General features: G+C 38.6%; 3 protein-coding genes across 5 annotated transcripts; all 3 read right to left on the reverse strand.

Moving 5' to 3' along the window:
* Nucleotides 1-4738: 4738 nt before the first annotated feature.
* On the reverse strand, nucleotides 4739-10518 carry LOC108881416 (proepiregulin). Its single transcript, XM_018673427.2, has 5 exons — nucleotides 10318-10518; nucleotides 7724-7807; nucleotides 6900-7026; nucleotides 6645-6791; nucleotides 4739-5789 (listed from the first exon to the last, which is right to left on the reverse strand). The coding sequence occupies exons 1-5, from the start codon at nucleotides 10355-10357 to the stop codon at nucleotides 5723-5725; spliced, it is 465 nt and encodes a 154-aa protein (XP_018528943.1). The 5' UTR covers nucleotides 10358-10518; the 3' UTR covers nucleotides 4739-5722.
* An 895-nt stretch (nucleotides 10519-11413) lies between these two features.
* Nucleotides 11414-13708, reverse strand: epgn (epithelial mitogen homolog (mouse)). The gene is made up of 5 exons (XM_018673402.2): nucleotides 13545-13708; nucleotides 13106-13234; nucleotides 12446-12566; nucleotides 12120-12278; nucleotides 11414-11833 (listed from the first exon to the last, which is right to left on the reverse strand). The coding sequence occupies exons 1-5, from the start codon at nucleotides 13576-13578 to the stop codon at nucleotides 11779-11781; spliced, it is 498 nt and encodes a 165-aa protein (XP_018528918.1). The 5' UTR covers nucleotides 13579-13708; the 3' UTR covers nucleotides 11414-11778.
* A 1091-nt stretch (nucleotides 13709-14799) lies between these two features.
* On the reverse strand, nucleotides 14800-26915 carry mthfd2l (methylenetetrahydrofolate dehydrogenase (NADP+ dependent) 2 like). Of its 3 annotated transcripts, none has more exons than XM_018673158.2 (9): nucleotides 26735-26915; nucleotides 26139-26219; nucleotides 25702-25886; nucleotides 25345-25467; nucleotides 24457-24609; nucleotides 22489-22596; nucleotides 19058-19150; nucleotides 16186-16311; nucleotides 14800-15753 (listed from the first exon to the last, which is right to left on the reverse strand). In XM_018673158.2, exons 1-9 carry the CDS (start codon nucleotides 26875-26877, stop codon nucleotides 15638-15640), a joined length of 1128 nt encoding a protein of 375 aa, XP_018528674.1. In that variant the 5' UTR covers nucleotides 26878-26915; the 3' UTR covers nucleotides 14800-15637. The 3 variants fall into 3 exon arrangements, with proteins under 3 accessions (XP_018528674.1, XP_018528685.1, XP_050931281.1); XM_051075324.1 differs by lacking the exon at nucleotides 26735-26915 and adding an exon at nucleotides 26480-26706 and having other exon boundaries at nucleotides 15141-15753; XM_018673169.2 differs by lacking the exon at nucleotides 26139-26219 and having other exon boundaries at nucleotides 14802-15753; nucleotides 26735-26914.
* Nucleotides 26916-27287: the final 372 nt, after the last annotated feature.

Raw genomic sequence — 27287 nt, forward strand, 5'->3', positions numbered from 1 at the left:
ACGCCTGCCTCTCAACTCTGAGGAGAAAGAAGGGTGTGTGTGTGAGAGGGAGCAACAGACAGCGTGTGTGTGTGTGCGTGCGTGTGCCTCTCAGAATAAGCAAGAGAGGTTCGTGTAATAAAGGTGTGTGTGTGTGTGTGTGTGTGTGTGTGTGTGTGTGTGTGTCTACTGCCTCGGGCAACACATTTTGCACTTCATGTTCTCCCACATGACAAGGCTTCTGTTGGAGAATAATTAGTCTGAGCGAGAGATTGAGACACAAAACAGTTTGATGTATTCTGACTTGTTTCTCGTCACCATTAAAACACACAGAAACATTTGTTCCTGCTTCTCTAATTGTTATTGCTTCCTGGCTTCTCCCTCTATGGTCACAAATAAGGCCATAATTACAGCTTCAATCCATTAGTCACAAACACACACACACACACACACACATATACATTCATAGTACTTTTACCAGGTGAAAATCTTGTATCTCAAAAGTCTCTACTGTCCAGAAACTTTTCATAAAAATTTGTCCACTGTTTATTTCAGTGACGCACATTTTATAATAACTATATCCAGGAATCATTGCACTTTACTCAAGGTACAAAGATGATTGGTAGAAAGGCATTATATGACAATGATGGTAATAAACATAAAATAAGTTTCTATGATTGTATTATTGATAATTGGTATCATGTATAGATAAGGGCAACGGGCAAGATGAAGGTCTAAAAATGGTAATGTGACATCATGAACAAATCGACCAGATAAGTCAAGTCTTACAAAAGAAATTATCTTTTACTTGTGTGTGTAATGGTGAACGTTTTATATCTATTTTTATTCAGTCACTGGTTCAAATGCACCAAATCTGTTATGTGACTGTAAGTTTTGTGTTGTTCAATGGTGTCTGTGTCTGAATTATTGTGTGTGTTGATTAAATGATGGCAAGTGTTACTGTTTTAGTACACTGTAACCAAGAGGAGTCCTTACAACTTGGGTGGGGATGCTGCAGGGAAGGGTGTGTTGGTTATGTTGTTGTGTCTGCAGACAGAGGTTGTCCCATCATTCGTGCTCTGGCGGAATCCAATAGAAGCCCGCTAGGAATGCTGGGAACTTCTCCATCTCATTCCTCGGCCTCAACAACGACCAGAAGCTCCTGACACATTCTGTTTATAATGGCCGTGGAATTAAATTGTTTGGATTATGTGTAATGGCATTGAGGATATGTGATATGAATGTGTGGAAAGTCTGACACAAGCCCGGAGAGAAGCACCTCATAACAGCCGCCCACTGTAAACATACTGCTGTGTAGCTAATGAAGGGTGAAAACTTTCTGACACACAAATACAGCCGTATCTATTTGGATAAAACTTTGAATCATGCATTTTTACACAAGCTGATTAAACCACCTCCACAATCTCTCTGGGAGGAGGAAAAGGGATTATTGCCCACATGAAACACAACCTAAGATGTACAAACTTGCAAACATGGAATGACTGAAAACAAGAATCTACAGACATACCAGAGGCTGTGCTTAGATGCAGTGATGCTACGTGTTATGCATGTGAAGCTTTCTTGTTTTTGTTTTTTTTTTTTTTTTTTTTTTTTTTTTTTGAGCGAAATGCTAACATCAACGCTTACGTTTTAGCAGGTTCATCATCTTAGTTTTGTAAGCATGCTAACATTTGTTGATTAGTATTTAAACACAAAGAACAGCTGAGGTTAATGGGAATGAAAAAGTATTAGACATGTTGAAATTTTGACATGAAAATGCTGCTAAAGGAAAATTCAGTGAATCACCAAAGTTATTACAATTTTTCCTTGAGTGTCAATTCCGAATTTCACGGAAAACTATCCAACCATTATCGAGACAATTCTCTTCAAATCACAAATATCAAGCTCATTATGAAAAGATTAAGATTAAGATTCCTCTTCTGTGACCTCTGTGAAACTGTGACCTGCAGGAAGCACCAGAGGAAAAGCTGGGGATTCACCAAAGTCAGAAGGATTCATCCTCTGGGCAACATGCATCTCATGGTAAACCATAGTTATTGTGATATTTTAGTTTGGATCAAAGTGGTGGGCCAGACAACAGACTGACAATGCCATCCCTACAGCCATGCTTCTAACATTGCAAACAAAAATAGGCTAACGCTGAGGATGAACCAGCCTTGAGCAGCAAAACAAATGCGTACGTGGTACACGTGGACATTTTGTTTTCTTAAGGGACATGCACGGATGCAGCTTAGTCGGGCTTCCACCAGCCACATTACTCACTGAATGAGCAACCTACTATTACTTATGCAATAATTAGGTAATAACAGTTACCTATAATGAGCACACTGTTTATCCACAAGTTTTATATTTAGAACAAAATGGACACCACTGTGTGGGTGTGTTTGTGGGCTCTTTGTGTGTGTAAGTGCATGCTTATGTGTTTTTACATATGCCTTAAACAGAGCTGTGTCTGCAGGTGAGTTAATGTTTATGTGTGATCACTGCTGGTCATTAGCATAGAGAACGTATAACGATGCTTCAGTTAGGTGTTAGAGATGGATCATTGACTCTGGTTGGAGTTCTAATGAGGGTGCAGAGACTAAAATGGTGTTATTGATTAACCTGACACCGGACACTGCTCCAGATGATAACTGCCACACAAAAAAACATACATTATTTCTTTTCATTATATAAGCTTAGAATAACTATGCAACTTAATTTCTTTTAATTAGTCATGTTTTACCTGAGAATCATTAAATGGCAACACTTCACTTTGGGTACCTCTATTTTGCATTTAAAAGCAGCTCATTAAGATTTGATAAATGGTTTATCCCACACTGTAGCTTAGTTGAAAGCAGATAAAAGTGTTTATTCATGTATTATCAACAGCTATAACTCCTCCTGTTGGCGCTCATAAGTGGAGTCTGGTGTATAAACAGATAGTAATGACAATATAGTAAAACACAGTTGTAACTAGAATGACACATACCTACGCCAAGGCCAAACAATCCTACACGTCTGTCCAGCCGTTGTAGCAGAAGAATGAAAGGAAAAAGGAAATAGTTTGACAACCTAAATGATTTTTGTTTTTTTGTCATTTTTGCCCCTTTAATCAGGTCTGCACCAAAATTTAATGGGGTCTTCTTTGGCCCATGCCCCCTCCCTTCACTATGTTTGGTGCAAATCGGTTTTGTAATTTTTGCGTAATTTTGCTGACTCATAAACAAACAAGCAAGCAGACATGGGTGCAAACATAACCTCCTTGACAGAGGTAATAATATAAAATATTTCTTATAAGTTATAATTGTTGACAAATACTGTACCTCAACAAAATGTTTATACACCTTTTATTAAAAGTTTGTTTACTGTGTAATAATGCTAAATAGCAGCACTCAAAGTAAAGTGTTATCCAAAGTACAGAGGAACTCTGGGAAAAGTCCAATGCCAACTGGGTTGTAAAAGAAAAAAAAACAAAAATAAAGAGTCATTAAGCAGCATAGTTTTCATTTTAAAATCCCAGTGTCATTAGTGTTTAATCAGTGGGATCAAGGTATCTGCCACGCTTTTTGTTTTGCATGTAGTATTTGTACACCACTCTCGTGCGAAACAAGACAAACAGAAAGTACCACCATGAATCACTGATCCTCATAATGTAATTGTAGTTAAGGGTCAGTAAAGGTGACTAAGTACCCACTGAAGAGTCCTAATTTTCGCAAAACTTACCGTTGTTTAAGTTTTCAAAGTTGCTTAAAGACTGTCATTTCATACTCCAATTTGAATTTAAAATGGTTTGCTTACAGCTCCTCGAAACCTGATACTAACAAAACATCTGGAGCCAAACAACAAGAGTTAATGATGTTTTGCCAAATGCACCAACCTCCCAGGGAATGTGACTTTGCAAAGTGAAGTATAATAGGTGCTACACTACCACCATGTGTCTGTCCTTTATTTTTATTAAGTGTTGGGCCTACATGCTTGGAACTTTTTATAGTTGTCTTCCTTGTAGACATTTTGATGTGTTGTAGCAGAAAAAGCACAGGTCTAACTAACATTACTAACAATGCTGATGATGGCTCAGTTGCATTAAGTGACAGTGAGCCAGCATGCACAACACCAGGTCCCTGTAACAGTGAATCAAATGCAGCTGTTGCTAATTTCATTAATGACGTCAGCTGTGAAACAGACATATAGAGGACTGTAGAATATGTTAGGCTACACCATGAGTCTCTAGTAACCTACATTCATAAACATTCACATTCACTTTTATTGACTCTATAAAGTAGACCAACATTTTGAAAGTATAGCAAAAGACCCATGAATATGTGTTTGGTACCAGTGCAGTTTCAAAATAATATTCATACTTGTGTCCTAAATATGAAGTCAAGAAAGGATTTAGAGTTGAAAGTCAGCATTTAAATGAAAATAGTCCAAGCTGCAAATTTGAAATGTATTATTAATTTATGTTTTATTAAACATGTTTTCCTGGTACATGTACTGCATGTACAGCTAATACTGCTATTGTAAAAATGTAATGTAAAAAAGTTACAGTCAGTGTGCAGCGTTTGGTGATCATCTGTGAGGGTTTTCATTATTCAGGTGCTGGTAAAGAAAAATATTTTCTTACTATTGAACACACGGGAGAAAAATGTGAAAGCTGGTTTAAGACTTGAGGAGAATGTGAAAGCTGTTACCCAGCAGACAGCAGTAACAGACAAGTATGACTGAAGGCATCGACACATTAAAAGAAATTCATACAGAAGTTTAAAAAAGAAGTTGTATTCATTTTGTAGCAGTAACAGAGCCTCCAAAACAGACAATATTCCAGTGTATACATCAATACTTTATAATAAATTATCAAAATGGGAATACTTTCCATATAAACAAAGATTCAAATAATAAAACTCATTACTGTTACACTCAGTGGCCAGTTTAATGGCATTCATAATAACTCAAAAGGGCAAAACAAAAGCAACAATAAATAAAAGCTAGACCAGGCAGAAATATAAATTAGAGTTAAATTACAGTGTAAATTTGTACTCAAGCAAGTAAGTCAGAAGAGAGAAAGCAGCTAGATGGTGACGACTAGCGATCAATTTTATTTTCAGTCAGTTTCATGCTTGCGTCTCTGAGGCAAATATAAAAGATGTTACACCATCTGCAACCTGGCTGAACGTCTAAATGAGCTCTTTGGAATCTTGAAATCAGGTCTTACGTTAACTGCCAACAAAGGGAGTCTAATGTGAAGAAACTAAAGCATGATAACAGGATTGTGATATAAAATATTATCAATATTTTGTCTAAAATTTCTGAAAGCATGGGATCAGAAATGTTGCACTGGTCCACACTCTAAATTGTTCATTTTCAGTTCATTATCCATGACCCACCATCACCTTCATGGCTGGAAACTTTCTTTGTGAGTCTCACTATTCATCTTTTTGTACATGTGGGTGCTGAAACATTAGAACCAGTGCATCTGGAAACAACAATCGCACCGCACACAAAGCTGCTTCTTTTTGAATGTTTTAATCTCTTTGTGCCGATCAGCCTGCTTGATAAAGCGAGCCAAAGCCATGTGACATACAGTACTGCGAGTGGGCACAATCCAGTAAACCAGCCACTGAGTGTAGTCAAAGGTAGCATATCAGGTAACATCGCCATTTGTTGAAATATTCAGTTAGAAAACTGGAGAAAATCCTGGTCTTTCCTTGTCCGTGGATGAAGTGGGTGTGTGTGCGACACTCTAGATAGTCTGGACTCCTTTGTAACCCTGCCGCTTCTGGTGACGTGGGAATTTGTTTTTCTTATACCTGTAGAAATAACACAGCATGTCATTTATTCTAGTTCAAAAGGCATTGTTTTCTACCATCCTTTAAAAAGCCTTTGAAAGCCCTTTAATAAAATCAAAACTGTAGGTTGACAGAGTTTCGGTGTCCAAAGAAATGGCCTTGAGATCATAATCATCCTTTGTGTTTTTGACATGTCTCTGCATGAAACAGGATGTCGGGGCCAGACTTGACGTCATGAGGGGCTTGATTTGAAACACAAGGCAGTCCCACAGGTTTCACATGATGAAAGGTCTGAGTCTGAGTCACCTTAAAAATCTGTGATCACACTTGACTCAGCTGAATTTGCATGCCACCAAGAACAAACTACATCAGCAAAAAGGAAAAAGAGTTTTGGTGCAAATGAATGTAGAAAACTTTTACTACTTCTATATAATATTTATAATACATTTTGTTTTGTAATATTTATTATAAGAGATAGACTAGTCTAGTTAGATCAACCTGTTTCTGACAGTAAATTAACTTATTTCAGTAACTTCTTAGATGTGAAGAAATGCTCTCCTTTAAGCTCAGTTTTTGGTCTCTACCAGCTAATGATGGAAATATTAGACACTTTAGCCACTAAATGCTCCACTATGTTCACAAGATTGTTGCTAACTGTTGATTGCTGAGCAGGTAGCATACAGGAGGAGAAGGTGGCAACAAAGCTAATGATGTTGTGTCAAAAATTGAGTTCTTGTTAAAAGTTTCCTAGCTACATCCCTCAAATACAGGCACTGATAACAGCAAGCCACATCGTTATCAGTGCTAACAGTAGAAGTGGTTATTTCTCTTCACATATCAATCACACACACATTCAGCCATGGACTGAAGCCTTACCATTTGTAGCAGAAGTACAGAGCTCCGGTCAGACCTATAATCAGCAGACTCACACAGAAAACAGTGGCAATTATCTGCTCCTCTTGCATCGGCTGGATGACGAGCTCCAGGTTGGCGCACCTGGGGCCATTGTAGCCCCTCTCACACCTGCAACACAGAGGAGAGTCATAAGTAATCACACACAATGATTAAAAGTAACAGACGCAAATTCTCCATCTCACACACACACACACGAACACACACACAGGATCATACTTGCAGTGGTGCTCATTGATGTCCACCAGCAGTATGCACTGGCCATGGTTCAGGCAGAAGTTGTCAAACGTACTGTTGCAGCGCTGTATCGACCGCTTCACCACATGAGGGCGCTCCTCTCCCTGCCCTGAAACACCAACAACAGGACAGCTGCTAAGAAACCTTCTGATTGGCAGCTTTGCATTATTTCCATTGAACTTTGCAGTAAGAAAAATGGTCTCATTAGGATCTGAGGCTGACAAGATTTTCTGACATGTTAAATTTATTTATAGAGTTGCAACAATTAATCAGTTAAACAGGTAAATGAAACAAAATCAATTGTTATTTTGACAGTTGGAGAAGGTGGTACCAGCAAATGTTTGAACTTGAAAAGTGACAACAACCAGTTATCAAAATTGTTGCCTAATTTTCTGTTGATTTGATTGATTGAAGAATTGATTGTTTCAGGTCTATAGCACTTGATGCTAATTGACATTTTTCATTTCAAATTCAGTGTGTTAGTTAATAAAACAGTGACCGCAGACTTATGAACTGCACTATAATTTAAAGGTTCAGGCTTCATGCTGAGTTTAAAAAAAGCTCCTTCAACGCCTCATTTATTTTCAAGTACTGCAGGATTTATCACTGTTACAACACACACCTCTTTGTCATGCTACACTAACAACAAAATACATGATACTGAGTGCATATGGCATCATCCGCAGTTATCAAGAGCATATGTTTTGCAATATTTGGAATTATGTGTTTGCACATATTATACTTTACAAATACGGTGATATGTTATTGTAGAAAACTGCTAGTAAAATTTCGTCACAGTTGAATACCTGCGGTTAGAGAGACGCTGTCTGCAGTTTGCAGTCTGGATGGGACACTCTTGGTAAGTGCATACGGCCAGAGTAGCATGACACCTGTTGAACAGAGAATATTTGTCTCATTATTCACATTTTGTATGAACGATGAGTTTCACCAGCCCTGTGTAGGTTCCAAACATAGTTTTTATCACTGCACTTCAGCAGTCCCATAAAGTGCTGGTTCCCAGCCCTTTTTGGCTTGTGTCCCCTTAAAATGAAGCCAAGTCTACGTGTGACCCCACTTGTCACAGGTTCGATATACAAACAGGTGACGAATTAAGGAAAAAAGTGAAAAATTAGTGGAGAATCATGATGGTAATGCCCCTATTCATAGGGCACAGGGGGGGTTCATATGCTGTGGCCTTCACAATCACCAGATCTCAGAACTCAATTGAACACACATGGCAGGTGTTGGATTGATGTGTTAGTACTCTAAAAGCCAGAAAAATAACCATAGTTTTGTGTAGAAAAAAAAACTGCGTGGAAAAATCCATTTTTGGTGAGAAACATTAGATTTCCTGCCAGTTTTTTATTTTTATTTTATTGGTTCTTTTTTGTGTAAACTATTCCAACTAGGACATGATGTGGTGTGGCTCGTGTTGCCTGGCCCACATGCCTGTACCAGCCTGCACAACTTTATAATACGCTGAATTTGCAGACGCCCACATTCCTGTAGGCAGGACAGAAAAACACATGAATCTAGATGCAAGATGTATCTAGTTATGAATCTGGTTATACTCGCTGTAAAACCCTGGCCTCTGGGTTTCTGTTCCTGTCTGTTGTTATGGCTGCAGAGATATTTTTCCTCTCTGTTTTCAGTGAGAGTATGCACGGCGGTTGTTGGGTGTTCCCGACGTGGCTGGTTGGTGTAAAGTGCACAGTACACTTTGAGCTGAAAGTGGTGACAAAGCAACTTTCTGTATTGCTAATTAATCACTACTCAATTAACCCTTTTACATCATTAGCCACTGACTCATTCGAAATAGATACTATCATCACATAAACTGAGATTAGAATTAAATCAGTATCAGTTAATACATACATGCAAATTAAAAAAAAAAACATTCAAGTCTGTGTATTTAAAGGGTAAAGGTGAGTAGAACCATGACTTACTGTTGACCCACATGATCGAGAGCAGGAAAAAGAGGAAACGTTATCAGTGGTAAACTGTTATCATGATGGATTACCTATTAATCACAAAAACTCAGTCAAAATAAACAGTGAGAGGAATAACAGTTATAAGGAGATAAAAGTTTTTTGTGATTGGGATTAATTGTAAAAAGCAGAAGAAGACAAAAAAATAACATTTTTATCAAGACTTGCAGTGTTTGAGGTACTTGCACTTGAATATTTCCATTATCTGTGACTTCACTAGAGTGAAAGCAAAGATTAGAGGGAGGAAAATACAACACAATAAAAACTGATGTTGCAGAACTTTGTTATTTCACATGATCCCACGGCTTCATCTCATGACCCTTTGGAGGGGGTCCGACCCTTAATTTGGGAACCACTTGACTTAAGTCATTAAACACTAGCTCCACGTCTGCTAGCTACGAGATTATGAACAATCTAATCATGTCAGATATAATGATTCTGTATCTGTCACATGAGCCACTTTTCATACTTTCAGTGTGTTGATAACACTTCCATTAGTACTTAAGTAGGACTTTTCCTACTGAGTACTTCTTCTACTGGGCACTCAACAGTTTACAATAGCTTGAATATATTGTTCCCCTCTTAAAATTGTTATGTGAGTCTTTGACGATACGAACAAGTTAATGACAGATTTAATCAGACCGCATGCGCTTTCAAATGATAAATCCTCCATTCATGCTTTAATTGCCAACATCCCTCAGCATCCCTCAGGCTCTGGGCTCAGCATGGGCGTCAGCTCATTAACACAGGTATGTGCAAAGGTCCTTCATCTGACTCCAAAAATCTCCACTTAGGTTGATCTCTGATATTACTTGTTACTGAGGAAACAAACTTCAGAGATAACAAGGGGTGGACGAGGACAGAATCAGAAACTTTACTGGGTAAAATCCTATGTAAAATACTTTAGTCAAAGTATCAAAGTACCAGCAGCAAAATGTAATTGAGAATCAAGAGTTAGGTGGCATTATAGCTGATCCAGTTGCTGCTGGAGATTTATCTCCTAAATACACGGTAGGTCGTTGATGATTAGATGTATGGGTTAAGGAATTATAACATTTCATAGATATTTTCAGACATTAGCTGAAACGACCCTGTGAGTGTTACATAGCATTTTAAGGTTCATTCCACTTCAATATGGAGCTAATTTCATCCACTTTATATATGGTTGTTTAGTTTGCAGCAATTCAGTGTTTTTCATAAGATGATCTTAAAATCTTTACCAGAAAAGTAACGAGTAACTAAATAGATACTCGAGTAAAGTACCAGTGTCTCAAAACCTCAAGGCTTTAATGTTCTTTTAATCGACACGTCAGATCACAACAGTGTCAAACCACATAGACAACAGTGACTTCATCCTGTTAAATATATATTTAAAACACACACACACACACACACACACACACACAACTTACCGACAAGCGAGAGAAGCGCTGAAGTTTTGCTGTTCCCCATTTCAGAGCCGACAGGTCGCTGACAGGATCGAAGCTCGGTGGGCGAGCAGGTACAGTGTGAGCCAGTCTGGATTACAGACGCTTCCGACTTGGTAAAATCACTATTAGGTAAAGGGGCAGGCGATGCGTCTCCTGACTGATACAGACTGGAAACCAATGGGCTTCCTGCGGTCAGGGTGTGGTGACTGACTCCTCTAATTTTGACAATTTCCCACTTTGGAAGGTCTAAACACAGACCCTGCAGGCAAACTCAGGGAAGAGCTGCTTCCAGCCTGTACTCATATTTCGTTTTATGACAGATAAACAGTGAAAGAATAGTTTCTATCCACTACAAGTCATTCATTCAAAATCATAAAAGTGCATAAGCAAAAATATACTTAAAGTATCAAAAGTAAAAGTAGTCCTAATACAGCAAAATGGCAGAATGTCAGAAATACACTATTAAATATTAAGATAAAAGTTCAATATTACTGATTTAAAACATGTAAGCAACAGTTTTTGCTAACTTGTAACTATGCTTTATAATTTAAGTTATTGTGTTTTGTTTAAAAAAAAAAGTATTAAAAAATAACAGAAAAATACCTGCACAGTAAAATGTACAATATTCCCATCTGAAGTGGAGAGGTATTTTGTATAAAGTAACTTGGGAAATCCTGATCTAACTTAGTCTACCTGTACCATTGTTTTATTACCAAGATTTTCTATAATGTCTAAGAATGTTAAAGTATTTAAATAACTATTTTTTTAGTTTAAAAATCTTTCCTTACTGAGTATACATCGCTCTACAGGCTTAATATTTAGACTGGTGTTTGATTTTTGAGTATTTATACTTAATTTATAACAAAAACCCCCCTGTGCTAGTTGTTTCTTTGCTTGTTCACTCAATTGTCCTTCTGTTAGAGGATGAAAAGTAGATTATTGTTTCATTCCCCTTCTGTGACCTTCTCTCTTACAATAGAAAAACTCCTCCTCCTTCAGTAATAAGTTACCAATAAGATGTATTTGTGTGTGTGTTTATTCAGGTTTTACCCACAGAAATTCAAGCAACGTGTAAGTATTCATTTTCATAACTTTATTTATTATTTAAACATTTAAATAAACATCACTCTCAATAAGTTAATTTGTATATTACAATAAATAGGGAAATGATCTCACCCTCAGTCTTTAAAGGACAATGAAATGATTAATATCTGACCCTGTTCAATATAAAAGGCCCAACCAGGTCTGACACAGTTTAGTCCTTCACATCTGCTTGTTTAAATGATGATGTCAGACTGAGTCATGGCCTTCTTTAAACACATCAAATGAAAAGTCCAATAAAGTACAACCAAAAAAAAGTCTAGAGTCTCATAATTGCTTTGTGTGTCAGCACTGACAATGATGATGATAACGATGAAAGAGAGGAACAGTGAGCTGCAGGAGTCACACTGAGGTCTCAGACGGTGCAGATTTTATGAGTGGTGCTGATTTTACACACCTGGGGGAAAAAAGGCAAACATCTGTTTTAGGACTGAAAGATGTTTTTGAGTGAAATGCATGTGAACTTATAACAACTGTAAATGTAAACAACGTAATAATGTAATTTGAGTCTAAGCTGTCACAATTGTGAAGCACAAGTCTGGAAACGCTAGAAATCCGTCATGTAAAAACAAATCCGGACAGAGTTGATGAGTAATTCACAGAAAACTTTTACTAACTGACTCAGTAAGTGCAAGAAAGACATCAAAGAGAGAGAGAGAGTACAGTGTACAGTAGATACTCACCTCCTATAGACAATGCAGTAAATTATGATGGCCAGAATAAGGACAACCATGACTACACCAAAAATGATGCCAATCAGTTGCTCTACCTCAGGCAGAGAGCGAGTGGGTTTGCTTGGGTCATAGAACAGGCAGCGAGGCCCACTGTATGAGGACTTGCAGCTGCAAAGAGAGAAATATGTGGGTGGATTCCAGAGGTGAACACGAACCAACATGTGCTTTTGGATATGAAGCAAAGTTTTTACTGATCAAGGCTTAAACATATTCAGGATACACAGAGGACATAAATGTAAGTGTGCATGTGTGTGTAATAAGACTTTATTTCTTACATGCAGGATGGTTTGTCACTGTCCTGTGGGTACATGCACTCGCCACCGTTTTCACAGTAGTTCTCATGTTCGCTTCCACATGATCTGTGTACGTGCTGAACCCGAGGTTCCTCCATACTGCCTGCAGAGAGAGAGAGAGAGTAGCGTCACATTTTAATATAAAATTATGGGGGCCCATTTGTGCCAGCAATTAATCCACTAATAAATGAAGTGCTAATCAATTAATGAATAAATTAGCACGAGTGCAAAATTAATTGATAAATGATAAAACTGTGAAAAAGAATTTTAAAATGAAAAAAATTTATGAAAAATAAAATGAATAAATTTCTTGACAAATGTAATAAAAATGAAAATGTATGTTTTTAAAAGTGAATGTGAACATATTTTCAAATTTGTCTTTTGCTTTTGATTTTCCCTTGTGGTAGGAGGTGGAATCTATAACGGTTGAATAAATCAACTGATAATTCACAGTCACAGTCTGCCCCCCATAGCAACATGATGATGTCAGTCCTTTTATCTTGTTTATTTACAGAGGATGGAAATCTTTTTTATCTTGTATGCACAAAAAACCCAAAACAAAGTAGGTAGAATTCAGTTACGTCAGTGATTAAACATCTTTCCACAGCTCAGTGTGACGCTGTATGGCTTGAAAACACTTACTGTTGTCGGGCTGTGTGGTCAGAGCAGAAACTGACAGAGGAGCTGCTGTAGTCAGGAGGTTGTTGGTGAGAACAGCAGATTGTCCTACTGTGGCCAGGAGAAGCAGAACTGCCACTGCTGGGAAGAGGGCTGAAGAACAAAGAGGGAAATGACAGAAAATATTAATTTTAAATTATTGTGGAAATTGTTTATTTTGCTCTCTAGTGCTGCAAAACTTATTGCTTTCTAGTCAAGATTCTTCTACGGAAAACCTGTCAGCAGCTTAATATAACTTCAGTTTTCTCTACTTTTATGGAAAAAATAACAAAACATCAGTTGCTTTGCTATAAATAAGCACAAGAGTTAGTTATACAGACACACTATATAAAAGCTAGTTTCTCCCCTCATTTTATTCATTTAAAATCTGCCACCTTAATCTGCACCTAAATTATACACTTACCGTTGTGCAGGTATGTCTGTCTTTGTGTAAACATCTTGTCCTCTGGTGTTGCAGTGTCTGATGTTACCAGCTCCTATGTTACCAACTCCTTCTGACTGAGCAGTGTGATCAACAACAGGTTTTTGCTGAGCTTATATACTCTACTCCCAACCACTGACAAGATTCAACAGCCAATCAATGAACCAGAGATTTTGTAAAAAATGAGAAGCATTTCCTTCCAAAAAGCCATTGGCATCATTTCCTTCATTTGCAGTGATTCTTTGCATGCAGAGACAAAGTCTAAAAGGCTGATGATGGTGGTAGGGTCACGTGATTACCAAGAGGCTCTTTAAATGTGGTTTCTTCTTTGGAAGTCTCTGAGCCCACGCATGCCCTCGGCAGACTGATAGTTTCACTCAAATGCCTCCTTTGCAGTTTTGGGAGGTTGCTTCATTCATAGTTACAGGTGTTGTGAAAGCCTCAATTTCCTCAGAGGCGTTATTTCATAAAGAATTCTTTGACTATTTTTTTTTTATTGTTGACAGGTGATGAGAGGATGTATAGAGAAGAAATATGGGAACGCAGATGACAGATAAACATTAGATGCAGCGTTCTTTATTCGCTGTCAGCCAAAGATTGGGTATCTAAGGAAGAGAAAGATTCACCAACAGGTGTCTCCCTGGCCAACAGTGATCAGGTTTTCCTCACTAGTTACACAATAATCTGAAAAGAATGCACCAGTCACTTCTTCACAGTGGTCAAGGTGCCTGAGGATCTGGGAGGTGGGATCCGGTCGTGGTGGGGGACCCCCCTCATACATATCGTACTGCTCTAATGTTGTTCCTCAGTCTCAGGTGAATAGTGAATAATTTCCAACTCATAAACAGAATTCACACTAAGCTGTAATTGCGACTGTGGAAGTCAGACCTTTCTCTGATACTGTATATTCGACCTGGCACTTACCAATACAGAGATGCCTGAAAATCAAGCAAATGTGGATGGCTAATGTGAGTTGACGTCCACTGTTAAATGTAATGAAATCTACATTTTGTGGATATTTTGTCACTCTGTCACTGCACAGTATTTTTAATCCTCGCAAAGCCAGGTCTTTGATCACACAACTTCTTGAGTTGTCAGATAATGTGAACGCTTGCAAGTTGTTCCTTCCCTTCCCTTCTTCTTCCCATGGCAAAAAGCGGTGCTTTGAGTTAAATGCTAATGATGACAGTTCTGACATGCTAATTCATCCATCCATTAGCTATACCACTTGTCCTCTGAGGGTCTCCAGGGAGCTGGAGCCAATCCAAACTGACACTGGACGAGTGGCAGGGTACACCCTGGACAGGTCGTCAGTCTACAACATGCTAATGTTGTGTGCTTATTTGACCGTGTTAGCTAACATTTGCTAATCACCACAAAAGAGAGAGTACAACTGAGGCTGATGGGAATGTCTGGACTTTTGAATGTATTCGGTGACAAACCAAATTATTGTGATTAGGATTCATCCTCTGGGGCCCACGACTATGTACGTTTGGAAGACACACATTTGATTTTGTCTATCACAGACTGGTGAAGTGACATATTAGCTTCAGCTTGACAATACAATGAACAAAGAATAGAGAGACAGACTAAAGAAAACATGTGAACCTACTGTTTAAACATGTGAAACAAATAAAGTGAGATTGTAATATTGGCATGTCATTGTTTTTTATTTAATATTCCTCTTCCAGTGAATCTGGAATGTTCAAAAATGAACCCAAACGATTTCAGTAGAAAAAATATGAATCTAAATTCTCAAAAAGTGAACTCTGAAATAAATAACTTAAATAAATAAATGACCAAATTCACAATATAAACAAAATACATATCAAGTAAATTTCCCAGCAGGTATGGAGTCTTGAGTTCATGGAGTTTTAAATAAAAGTGTGTTAGATGTTTGTCAAAGTCTGTTGTGGTGTGTGTGTGTGTGTGTGTGTGTGTGTGTGTGTGTGTGTGTGTGTGCGTGTGTGTATACCTAAGTAAACTGATGTATCTTTGTATGTGTACATGTATGCATATACTGTTTGTACCATATAGCATTCATTAAAATGAATGGTTTTCTGCTGTGACTGTGTTTAATGCATCAGTGCGTTTCTGGCAGCAGTCACAGTGTTCTTCATCAGCATGGCAACTGTCATTGGACCCACGCCTCCGGGTACTGGAGTGATGACACCTGCCTTCTCCTTCACTCCTAAAACAAGTCAAACAGTTGACTTAGAGTTAAGTAAGTATACCTCTGTTTAACCTTTTATGTCTGTGGAACGACGTTACATATGATAAATGGAGTCTGGATCTTAGGAATCCTATAGTTATCTGTCAGCATTCAGAAACCTAAGTGTATGTCAGTCAAAGTAATATATTTTCACTGAGTGGATATTTTCAGGGGGAAAAAAGGTAAAACAAATGATAAGCAGTTTGGAAATGTAATATATTACATACACCAATTACAATTAATACACCAGTTTCGTAAAATGAAATGCAAAATTTTAACATCTGTGCTGTTGAACAATTAGTTCTTGCTGTTCCCCCTATTTTATTAAACAAGGCTCATGCACATTACTGCTGTTTTAGAAATGATATAAAAGGTTCAGCTTTTATTCTGATGAACTTTTTGATTATTTACCTTCAAAGTCCACATCACCAATGAGCCGGAGTTTCCCTGTGTTCGGGTCCAGGATACGATTTATGCCCACGTCGATGACTGCCGCGCCCTCTTTAATCATATCTGCTGTGATCAGCTTGGGAACACCTATGCACAGAGACAAGAGAGGGTTTTACATTGTTCCAGGAACATGTGAACATTATTCCAAGAGAATTACATGGCCCAGCTGAAAAAATTATTAAAAGTGGATCTTAACACAAGGCCTGTCTTCAAGACAATGTCTCAAGATCAGGCAATAAAGCAGGACACACCCTAAGTACCCTTAGCGTGTATGTTGACATTGTGCTTTAGTGTTGTATTCCCAAAGTTACATGTTTCATAAAAGTGCCAAACACTGCCAGATGAGTGATCCATGAGATTTTGGAGGCATCTGCAGGTCTGGGGCCCTGAGGCAGTTGGCTGCTTCGTCCGGTGGGTAACCCAGCCTTGGTGCATGTGCTCAAGGATGTTTAATGGATGTTTGATTTTTTAGCAGGATAGATGTTTACTCTGGCAGACAGAGTCAGCACAGTGATTCAAAACAGCAAGAATCAGCACGCCCCCAAACAGTCCATCAACTTCATTAGATCTGGGGAGAACACACAACATCCGCCTAGCTCCTTGGTAGTGCTTCTTGACAACCGCAGTGGACTGGCAGTTCCAAATCAGCCTAAGAAGGCAGCTCCAGTTCCCAGAAAACATTGCACTAACACACTCAAAAAACACAAAACACTCCACTCCGCCTAGGCATGGTGTTAATATCGGAAGCAAATGGTCCCACTGAATTCTGCAGTGCCCTGAGAAAACCAGACTGAAGACACCAAAGAGTGCAAAAGGGCTAAAAACTGTACTGCTGTAAGACACAGTTGAGTGTTGTGGCTTTGCTGTCCATTCATCACAGCAAAGACCCATACTCCTTGGACTAAAAGGACTACAGTAGAGCCTTGTGGAGGCTGTGGAACACTTAAATCTGTGCCATTTGTTGGAGGACTGTTTCTTGCTGCTGCTCAAGCTGAACATGCTGATATGACTCAGACAACCTGACATTAAGGTTTAAAACCGCAAAAACAGTTTCAGAACTGTTAATAGTTGTGGTTAAAAACCATCTGCAGCCTCCAAGACATTCCCATTCCAACCACCATACCAAAGTAAATGACCCATATCCAGAACAAAATAAAAGTGCTGCAGGCTTCATTAAGTTATCATATCAAAGTCTCTGAGCAGCAAGCAGTTTTTTCCTTTCTGCAGTGATGCTTGTCATCTCCTTTTAATCACTGGTTCTCATGGAACACTGTGACAATTACCTCTGCACCTTGAACTTAAAAGGCAGTGGAGCAGAATACGATGATACCACAGCTGACTGTCTATGAGGAAGGAAATAATTACTCATATATCAATAATTAATTAATCATTGTATGTTTATTTTAACAACCACTCCACTCTGAAGTTGGCTGCTGGAAAATTGTCAATTTGAACTCCTCAAACTGCAATTATAGCTGCTGAACAATGGGACTGAGTCTGAGCCAAATAACAATTAAGTACCAGATTTAACAGTAGAAAATACCACTGTTCATATGTAGCACAGACACTGGAGGAGTGACACGCTAACCCCAAACTACACCCTGAGTCTAACTGCCTACTAACTGGAATTACTGCAGGTTCCACAACAATTTAATCCTCAATGTACACTTGATTTTCAATGTGTGCTAATTCCCAAGTGACATAAAAACAGCTCAGTGGCTGGGGTTCACTTAATTATATAGTACAGTGTAAATGCAATTTCTTACTCCTGAAACTGAAACCTAACAATTGGATGAAAAGAAACTGAAGTGCTCTTCCAGGAGAGCTGCTTTTAGTCATCAGGAAAAAGCCCATTTATTAGGAATGACATACAACAATGGCACCCCTTAAGGTATTATGTTACTAAAGATTCTGCTGCCTGGTATTGATTGATGGTCCTACATTCCGGCTGCCACAAATCACTATTGTTCAACAAGAAAGCTGCAATTCCATAACCACAGATGGGGCAGAGTTACAGGTAAATATATTGAAACTTCAGTGTTGATTATTTGCAGTTCCAACAAGATCACTTCAAGTAAGGGCTGGTTAGCACTTTCACAATCTTCCCTCCTTCTTGCATTACCAGGCCACATAATCCCCTGTATGGTAGTTCCAACATAATGCAAAGGCATCTGACAGTGGTTTAAGGAGTGTACACTTGAGACTGAAGCTGCTTCAGTAACACCATAAAAAGTAGAATCACTTCCCTTAAAGCTGATTTTGTTCATTTGTAATGAAAATGTGTAGTTTAATGAAATGATGGATTAAAATGTTTTAAAAGGAAAACAAGGAGTGGTTACACACATTTTAAACTCTCCACTTGAGCTAATCCAGTTATTTGAAAGTGAAAACAAAGATGAACAATACAATCTCTCAGACTGTGTGTAGTAAATGTCCATTACATTTTGCCGAGTGGCCACATGGTCCATCTTTGACCTCCTGTGTTCACTATAATTGTGCTTACAGTACAATGGACTGTAAACTGTAAACCAAACTGCAACCCCATGTGAAAAGGAGAGAAACGAGTGCAAAATCAAAAGGAAAACCTGATTCAAAAATCATTTACATTTACTTAACTGGCTACATTTAAATTGGCTTGTAATTGTCACATTTTAAGAGAAATAGCTTAAATATACAATGAACACCCATCTAGATAAAACACATTACTGATTTACCTTGTAATACGGTGCAATATACTGAGAATGGACATCATTAGAAGAAAGTATTGCCAAATACAGTAATTCATGGGGTGAGTAATCTTTTATGATTAACAGGCAACTGACGTTGTAATTACCTGCAGCTGCAATAATGATGTCTGCCAGGCTGGTTAGCTCCTTCAGCTGTTCCCTCGGTGTACATCTGTGGGCGATGGTCACTGTGGCATCACCTGAGATGAAAAAACATTATTTCTAACTCTTCTTTTATGTGCCACTGTTCTGAGATATATGGGTGAAACACTGTAGGTGAATTAAATTCCATATCTGGTGCTTAAAGCAGTGAAACTCACAAACTCAACTGAAATATTGTTATTCAGGATAATAATTAATGAAGCAACAGTCCCTTTGAAAACAACTGTCAGTGACAGTTATCCTGACTAACAGTGACATGTCTTTCAGGGTTTTCTGAGGTATGACTCATGTAAAACCAAAACTGGTCCTGCTGACTTCAGAAAATCGTTTTTGCGCTTGAAATATAACAGTGATCTCTGTGGGAAAAGAGGCACTATATCACACAAAAAGGCAGTTTATTTAATGAGGACTGTCAATCAAGAGTATCATCATTTCTAAACTTAACATGCTCCAGTTTATAAAATTGCTGATATATTTTTTTTTAAATTTTTAGCTGCTATTTTGTTTAGTTCATTTGCTATTAACTGTCATTTACTACCATCAAAACATGTTTTAAAATACCAGAAGAAAAAAACAGTCTTTTATTTCAACTAAAATACAAAAATTCAATCAAGATTAAATAACATTCAAACATACTTTGTGTATTTTTATGATTTATGCATCTTGGTGCTTTACTTCAATTAGTTTAGTAATAAGTATGTTACTTGTGCTATCAGTTTTCATAAAGGTTCATCAGGAGGGAATAGTGACTAATCGCTCAATCCCACTTTAAATTTTGCAGCAAACAGTCAGAGTATTCATTTCCATTTACCTCTGTAGTATTGCGTGGGCTGGACATGTTTTCAAGGATGATATTTCAAACTCTAAACATGTGAAACCTACATTTTTTACATGACTCAACAACACTAGAAGTATGTGAGAAAAAATGAATGTGATTTGAGTGACTGACTGTTTAAGTATATCAATGCTGGTAGGGTGTCTTTTGGTCTGCCATGCTATGTTGACTTTGCAACTCCATATCAAAAGACTTGATGCATTCTTTAGTGCAAGTGGCAAATGGTGGTGGGGTAGGGACATTTGATTTACTCAGCAATTGCACAAGGAGGATATGCAACATGACGACAGTTGCCCTCTTTATCTAGGATGTGTTAGGACATTCTGTATAGTTACAACTGAACTGTGACCAGGAATACAGGTGTGTTGTGAGAAAAAGGATCACACAAGGAGGGCTTCTAAGAAGATAAGAATGAGAGGGAAGGAAAGGACAAGTCACAGCACATCAAACCTGTAGATCACATACCTAGTGGGATGTGTTTTGTGTGTGTGTGTGTGTGTGTGTGTGTGTGTGTGTGAGAGAGAGAGAGAGAGAGAGAGAGAGAGAGAGAGAGAAAAAACAAAAAAAGAAGAGAACTGACCTCAAAATGAAAATTAACTCACTGAACCTTCATTAAATTGAATACAAAAATCTTTTTTCAATATTTTTAAGTTTGGCAGAGTCAAAATTTTGTTTTGTGTGTCAACCACAATTATACGAAGTGCTTGTTTTTAGCTCCACCAGCTTTGTATCCTTGGCATTGTTTATACAGTGGAGTGTAACAGGCCAAGTTTCAAGAATGCAAAAATTCAGCTTCACTGATACTGAAGTTCAACATCTTCATGATGTATGTGTATCTGGAGTCATATTTTGATGTGCTTTCACTTGTTAGGTTTTCAGTTCTGAGTAATAACATGACTGGTGGTACACTAAGTAAACTTGGAGTATTGACAACTGGCTTTGCAAATGCATCACAAAATATTCTGAAGGTATGCGTTAGCTTCAGAGGAGCCCTGGATACTCAGCGTGTACAAGTTTATAAGCTTAAAGAGTAAAAGTAAAAGTAAATTAAAGGTTTGAAAACACTCACTGGAACAGTTTTTAGCATGTTTTATTTTAATGTCAGATGACTTCCTTTGAATCCTTAAAAAATAAATTATCCTGTCAGCCCACCTGTCTATGATATCTTATACATACCATGACTCCGCTTTGGTTCTAGCCATGACTCATTCATACCAGGGTCTCATCCCTGCTTTCACATTCCATGTTTTCTGTCCCTCCCTATGATCAAGAATTTTACTAAGGGCAAATGCCACATCAAGATCATGGAAATACATGCCTTATAAAAAAATATAAGACATGTCCTCAACAGCAGATTTTTTTGGTTGTTGATTTAAGCTACCCTGGTTGATTTGTGTGACTCTGCAGTTCGTCTCATATACTCTAAAGGGAAACTCACATTCACAGTATATCATGTGTATCAAACTACCCACACCAACTGTTACGCTGGTAAACCCACATCGGGAGCATAATCCCACTGTGACACCAGTCAGCACATCAGGATACTCCACTGCTCTTTTCCCTGTTTACAGATCAAGCAGCAATTTTATCACATTTACAGGATAGGAACATCATGTCATCCACACCCTGACTTTTTCTTTCTGTGTATGACACATCTGGTGTGTGTTACGGGCGTGTATTACATTTGATTCAGGTGTAAAGATTGAGAAGGCCGAGAGCAATTAGAGAGTTAGGTTCAAACTTTGCCTAGTTTTGCTGTAAATTTTTAGTAAGTTTTGCAAGTTTAGTAAATTTATTAAGAGTTTAAGATATCACAAAATTGGTGGCAGGTTGCAACACACAAACTAGTTCTTAGTTTTGTTTTTATTAAATATTTACACCCAATAAGCCAATAACTGCCAAGTGTAACTGGTGTGTAGCTAACTAGCTAACTGGACCACTAAGAACTAATGTTAGCCTGCTAATATATGACCTGTTTAGCATGAGAGTATGAGAGACTGGTTGATTTGTTTATGTCTCTGCCTCATGCGTATCTATCACTTTTGAGGTATGCACAGAATATGGGGACAGATATTACATAGAATTGTGACTTGAGATAACTTTTGTTTACATGCAGCTTCTGATGTAAATGTAGCACTGCTATACTTTGACAGGTCAAACATATCTTGTTGCTTCATCTAAGCAGTAAATTTCACGCAATACCTTTCCCAACCCCCCCTCCTTCTTCCTACACCCTTATAAGGAAAGTTGATCCGTTCTCCAGTGGTGTACAATGCCAAAAGTCTCGCCCTGTGCTTTTCCTTCACACTCCCTGGGTTTTTTCCTTTATGAACTCCTCCAGCAGGACGTGCATCAGCATTTATTGTTTGATTAAAAAGGTGAGGAGTCTTTATTGATCACATCCTGACAAAGCATCAAAGATCCTTCAGGGAAAGCCAAGATGGTGCAACATCATTTGCATACAAAGGGCAGCTCTCCAATCATATTACAATGGCTCATTTATGTACTTACAAATACGCACACACACACACACACACTTACCCCCAGGGCGTTCATGGTTGCGATCAGTGTGCAGCAACATTGCAATAGGCATTCCAACATTTTTGGAGCGTCCAGCAACCAGCACATTCTTTCCCACTGTCTCAATACCTGCACAAATGCAATGTCAGGGTCAACTATTTTTAATAAATTGTCCTGCTCAGCTCAGATAAAGACAACTTGAAACTAGAATGTGCAATGAGCAAAATCATTTAATGAACATAAAATTCAGAGACAAAAATGTGACACAAAGCCTAGGGCAGTATTTAACCATTGACTGATCATACAGGCATGTGGGATGGAGGTTGTTCTGCTGGCTCCACAACAGCCTGGCTCCATAATTTGATGACAAAAGTCATTAAAGTTATTAATAGTGGGAGGATAGGTATATTGTATTGGACAGATATCTCAGTTTGCTGACAAAATTGCTGATTTGTGTTACAGATATGCATGTTGACCAGGCATGCTGTCAACTGTAAGCTGTAATAAAGTAAGCTACCACAAAAGTGTGCTTTTACCGATCTGACCGGCCAAGGCAGCGCTCTGCTAGATGTGTCTGGCAAGAGTAGTTTTTTGCCCAGTTTTTTTGGCCTTCAAATGAATGAAGGGGCTGCACTGTTTCATACAAGGATAAAGTCAGTCTGAACACATCCTTAAATGCTCTTCAAGATGAGAAAGCTGGCATTCTTTCAAAACTTTTTTCCAGCAATCTTAGGTAGTTAAAAATAATAATTAATCAAGGCCTTTATTATATACTTTCTGATTCTCTATCTAAGCCTTTTTTTCAGTTTTGATATGATATCTCACCTTAGGCACCTGACCAACTTCTGAGCCTTTAAAACATCCTGAACATACAGATGGACAGCAGACAAATCATTTTGCTGAGTAGTGTGCTGAGCCAGAGAAGAGAAGAATCTTCATCCTCATCACATTCTACAAAGCATTGTAGAAAATATCCTAAGCTGCTTCAACACTGTCTGGTATGGGAATTCTCTGATAGCTGATGGTGAAAACAGCCATCAGGGTCACACACTTCTTCACAGAGGGTGCTTATCATTAACACCATCGTTATCGACACTGCATTCAAAAAAGCCTCCAGTATCATCAAAAACCCTCCCTGCCCTTGCATGGTTTTAAGAGCCCTGCTTTCTGGCAGTGGGTACCAGCAGTCAGATTTCTCAGTAACAGTGGTTACCTGAACTGAACTAACCAGACCAGCCGAGCCGTGGACCAAGACTTTACCTCTGCCTGTACATGAACAGCACCCTCTTCTGGCTTTGATCAGTAAGGCAGCCAAAAGGTTACCTCCCATGACAGTTTTCTAATATCATAGTTTAATGGCATTTTGTGAGAAAACTTCATTTACCTACTCAAATGGTACAGCTCATTCAGCCCTAGTTCTTAAATGACTATTTGAGAACTGAATATTTACATCCTTTACCTGGTCAACAGGATGACTGACTGGTCCAGCATATTAGCACACTAGACAGATTTTAGGTTGGAAAATCATTGTTACGCACCATCTAGTGGGCCCTGCATGGTAAGACAGGAACACAATATCTGTGCCTGCTCCTCCCTTTGTCTCCAGAGACAAACAACTTTAAAGTTTTAAATAAAGTTCTTAATATCAAACATTTGTTGAGGTTTGATGACTTTATATTATGCCTAACAGAACATAGTTAAATCTGAGGTACAAGACAGATAGCACTTTTACAACTGTAGCTGAGCTCACATTTTGAAAAATTATTTAAATTTGCTTATATGAAATAATATTAAGACTTATAAAGAATATCAATAATGCCATAAAGTAACAGCAAAGTCAAAAGTAACAGATTGCAATAAACAGGTCCCTGATAAATATTGATCATCAGCTTCATTCAGTTCAGTTTATTTAGTTCAGTTTATTTGGTCTTTAATGAGTTTAAAAAATTGGTCAGTGGTAACAGAGCTGCAGTGGTAATAGCGGTTTACCTGCTCTTTTGATGATCTCCCAGACAGCTGCAGGTGTAGCAGGCACCATGGACCTCTGGTCTAAACACAGCTTCCCGATATTCACAATATGGAAACCATCCACATCCTTCTCTGGAGCGATGGCATTACACACTGCTCGCTCGTTGATGTGCTCTAAAGAAGGGAAGGAGTTGGACAGAAACTCAGTGATAATGCATACAATGAAGTGTACAACATATAGATTAATTGTTGATTACTCAACTATACACTTCCACTACATACTGTTCTAAACATACAATATGGTTACGTTTTCCAATATCTCCATCAATTAGCCTAGTACAGTCTCTCTATAAATATTCTTTCCTTGCTCTGATTCCTACAGTTACCCCAGCCTAGCCATTTCTCCTGAAAATATACAATGCTAAACAAACACAAATGATATGTAGAGAAAATCTTGATAGGCTGATGTAGCCCGGGTTACAAACAGAGCAACAAATAGCAGTAAATACCAATGAATGAATAAAAAGAAAGTAAATGATTTATGATAATCCTTTTATTTGAACTTTCCACTTCTTAACTTAATGAAGATATAGTCAACAAAACTAGCTTAATTATGTGTGTTAATATTTGTTAGTAGACAGTTCAGGTCTAGTAGCTTGTAATATTCTGTTATACAGTGACATGTGCTACAACAGGCTCATGTTCCTCAGGTAAATTTAGATGTGACCTTTGTGTATAGTCAATAAGGGTGAAGTCAGGTCATTCAAAGGCAGTACACTTGAGACCTGCTATTAAAGAGGCCAAACTTCTACTATACAGCATCACCACAAATTGAATGGCACAGACTAGCTAACACTGGATAACTTTAATGTCAGTGAGAAAAACTCTGCAGCTGTGTCCCGTGTTTACCGGGAAGTGGCAGCTGCACCAACAGGCCGCTGACCCTCCAGTCGCGGTTCATCTTGTCAATCAGCTCCAGCAATTCTTCCTGGGAGACCGAGCTAGGCCGCACTACTGTGTCACTGGAAATACCTGCAGAGCACATATACATCACACACATGCTCCATGTTCAAAATGTCGCCATGTGCATGTTAGTTTGCAGTTGTGTGAAAGTACCACGTTAAATTAGATTTGCTTATGAAAAACCTGTTCATCCATGTGCATCTATGTCAATGCATGTGTAAAAAAGTGATATGCATTATGTTGATCTGTGCTGCGTTTGTTGATCTGTCACATTCAGGAATGTGTGCAGTGCTCATATCTGACCGAGGATGCTGGCTGCCCGGGTCTTGTTCCTAACATATGTACGGCTGGCTGGGTCGTCCCCCACTAAGACCACTCCTAGGTGGGGTCTCATGTTGCCCTGAGCTACAAGCTCTTCCACATCACGCTGGATTTCTCTGTGGAGCTGACGAGCCAACTCTGTCCCCGAAATCACCACAGCAGCATGCCTAGGGAGGTCGATCAGCAGCTCATAACACATCACAGGTTGAACAACAGACAAAATACAAAAAATATCTAGCACATAATTACAAACAGCAACAAACACCTAATAAAATCTGTCACAATTCTCAAAGTATAATAATTTGACATACCATACTTAATTAAGTGTAAATATATTTTGTGACAATACATAGATTATAATGTGCATGGACAAAGACGCACACTTGCATCTGGTATCTTGAAAAATAAATAAACTGCACCTGGGGGTGAAATGGGACCCAAGAACAATTTTTGCCCCAGAGCCTTCTGGGAGGTTAGTCCGGCCATGGTAACAGAAACGACTGGAACGAAAGCAAATTTTTAACGAATAATTGTTACTCTGCTCTTGTCTTCCGAGTGGAATAATGATTTACGATTTTGTTTTTTGAAATGGTGTTGGTAAACGAGACACCTATGTCTTAAAAAACCAACGATAAACGGTAATTATTAGCCCCGGTAATTTATAGCTCAAGTGTAGCTAACCGTCCTCTAGCAGCAGCAGCCAATATTAAACGAATGAAGCATTAAGCTACAACCGGCGAAACTGCGCCGTTCTACGTACTTGCGACCGGTCTGTTGACAGCATTTTCGGTTTATTCAGACAAGTAATTGACCTCCCAGCGAGAGGTATGTCCGTTAAACCTGCCCTCTCCACCGTGAACGGTGAAACCTACTGTCAATCACCGTTTTCTGACACGTGACGGTACACACGCCCTCACCGGTGAGGCTGAAGCGTCGCTCATCCATCCCTCCGCAAAGTAATACCGTACATTAACAGGGGAAAAACAGCGGTTTTTTTAAACGCGGTGTCGTTTACCTCGTCGCCGACTGATGTAGATGTCTCCTTTGACTCTCGCATTTTCTGTGCATCCGCAGTTTGGCCCGGCAGCAGTGATGGTGTAACGTTAACGGGCTACAAATCCTGAAGGAGGAGCGTAGCGGTGAAACAGAGGCCGCCATGTTTGTGTGCGTGTGTCGTAGAGCGTGTGCACGTCGTGCATGTGTGTGTGCAGTGAGAAAGGAGGGGAGGGGGGAGCAGCATGTACACAAAACATCTGATGAATGATAAGCTATACTGTACACACTGCACACACTGAACATACTGTATCTTATCAACTTGTTTGTAGTGGATTCTTTATTATTAATTATTTCATTATGTACATTAAATGAAAGCCCCAGATTAAATGAACATAATTTGGGTCTGGTCAAGGTTACTCTGGCCATGCCAGTAAGAACACAGCTTTTACAGTAACCATAGACCACATTTAATCTCTTAACTCCAGTCAAGTCAACTACAACATGAAAAGTAAAGTTAGAACTGCTTGGTTAATGCTATGTCCATCTTTTTAGGTGATGTGGCCTGTTGAATC

The sequence above is a fragment of the Lates calcarifer genome, linkage group LG13 (assembly GCF_001640805.2).
Source record: "Lates calcarifer isolate ASB-BC8 linkage group LG13, TLL_Latcal_v3, whole genome shotgun sequence".
In the NCBI taxonomy this organism is placed as follows: Eukaryota; Metazoa; Chordata; class Actinopteri; family Centropomidae; genus Lates; species Lates calcarifer.